We start from the raw sequence: 867 nt of genomic DNA, 5'->3' as shown, positions 1-867 counted from the left end.
TTGGGGTGCACACATTTGGGAGATGCTGTGTCGAACAAGGGGTTATCGAGCACTGCAGGGAGTCTGGAGGGCACGGGATGGACAAGGCGCCTCATGTTCTCAGATCTTCCTTGGTTGGACCAGCCCCCAAAGGGTCTGAGGACCCAGAGAAGCTTCGTGGAATCATGCTGGGATACAACCTGCCAACCAGGCAGCTAACCCCTGCCTCCAAAAAGCTTTTACTGACTCTGCCCCTCTGCCCTGCAGCGCTGCAAGGACCGCTTGAACTCTCTGGCCATCTCCGTCATGAACCAGTGGCCAGGGGTGAAGCTGCGGGTGACGGAGGGCTGGGACGAGGACGGGCACCACTCAGAGGAGTCGCTGCATTACGAGGGCCGAGCCGTGGACATCACGACCTCGGACCGGGACCGCAACAAGTACGGCATGCTGGCTCGCCTGGCCGTGGAGGCTGGCTTCGACTGGGTTTACTACGAGTCCAAGGCGCACATCCACTGCTCCGTCAAGTCAGGTAAGGCCAGGGGAGGGCACTGAGCGGGGCCGGGGGCCAGTCCCCTCATTGTGGTGTGCTCAGGGAGCCTGGCTGGCTGAGTGGGGTGCTCCCGGGGGGTGCTGGCTCTCGCAGCCTGATTTCCCTATCTGGGGCAGACAGTCAGCTGGGGAGTGAGTCACACACCTGTGGCCAGCAGTGCCATGGGGCAAATTCCCCACCTAGCTCCCACGGACCTGCATCCTGACCCACCCTCTCTACCCCCTTCCTTTTCCCACCCCACGTCCCCTTCTCCCCCACCCTGTCCCCCCAGTCTGCCCATCGCATCTGTCTCCTCTGTCATTCCAGTCCCTTAGTCGCCAGCTGCCAACGCTCAGCTC

The 867-nt window shown here is 62.2% G+C and overlaps 1 protein-coding gene across 1 annotated transcript; it reads left to right on the top strand.

The window, feature by feature from the left end:
- Nucleotides 1-246: 246 nt before the first annotated feature.
- LOC104081581 (tiggy-winkle hedgehog protein) lies at nucleotides 247-508 on the top strand (the record flags this gene model as incomplete). Its single annotated transcript, XM_009584387.1, has 1 exon — nucleotides 247-508. A coding segment is annotated over one exon (262 nt), but the record flags the coding sequence as incomplete, so codon positions are not given.
- Nucleotides 509-867: the final 359 nt, after the last annotated feature.

Source organism: Fulmarus glacialis, unplaced genomic scaffold (genome assembly GCF_000690835.1).
Source record: "Fulmarus glacialis isolate BGI_N327 unplaced genomic scaffold, ASM69083v1 scaffold42828, whole genome shotgun sequence".
In the NCBI taxonomy this organism is placed as follows: domain Eukaryota; kingdom Metazoa; phylum Chordata; class Aves; order Procellariiformes; family Procellariidae; genus Fulmarus; species Fulmarus glacialis.
Note: the sequence above shows the minus strand (reverse complement) of the source record. Positions and strands in the feature narration are given on the sequence as shown.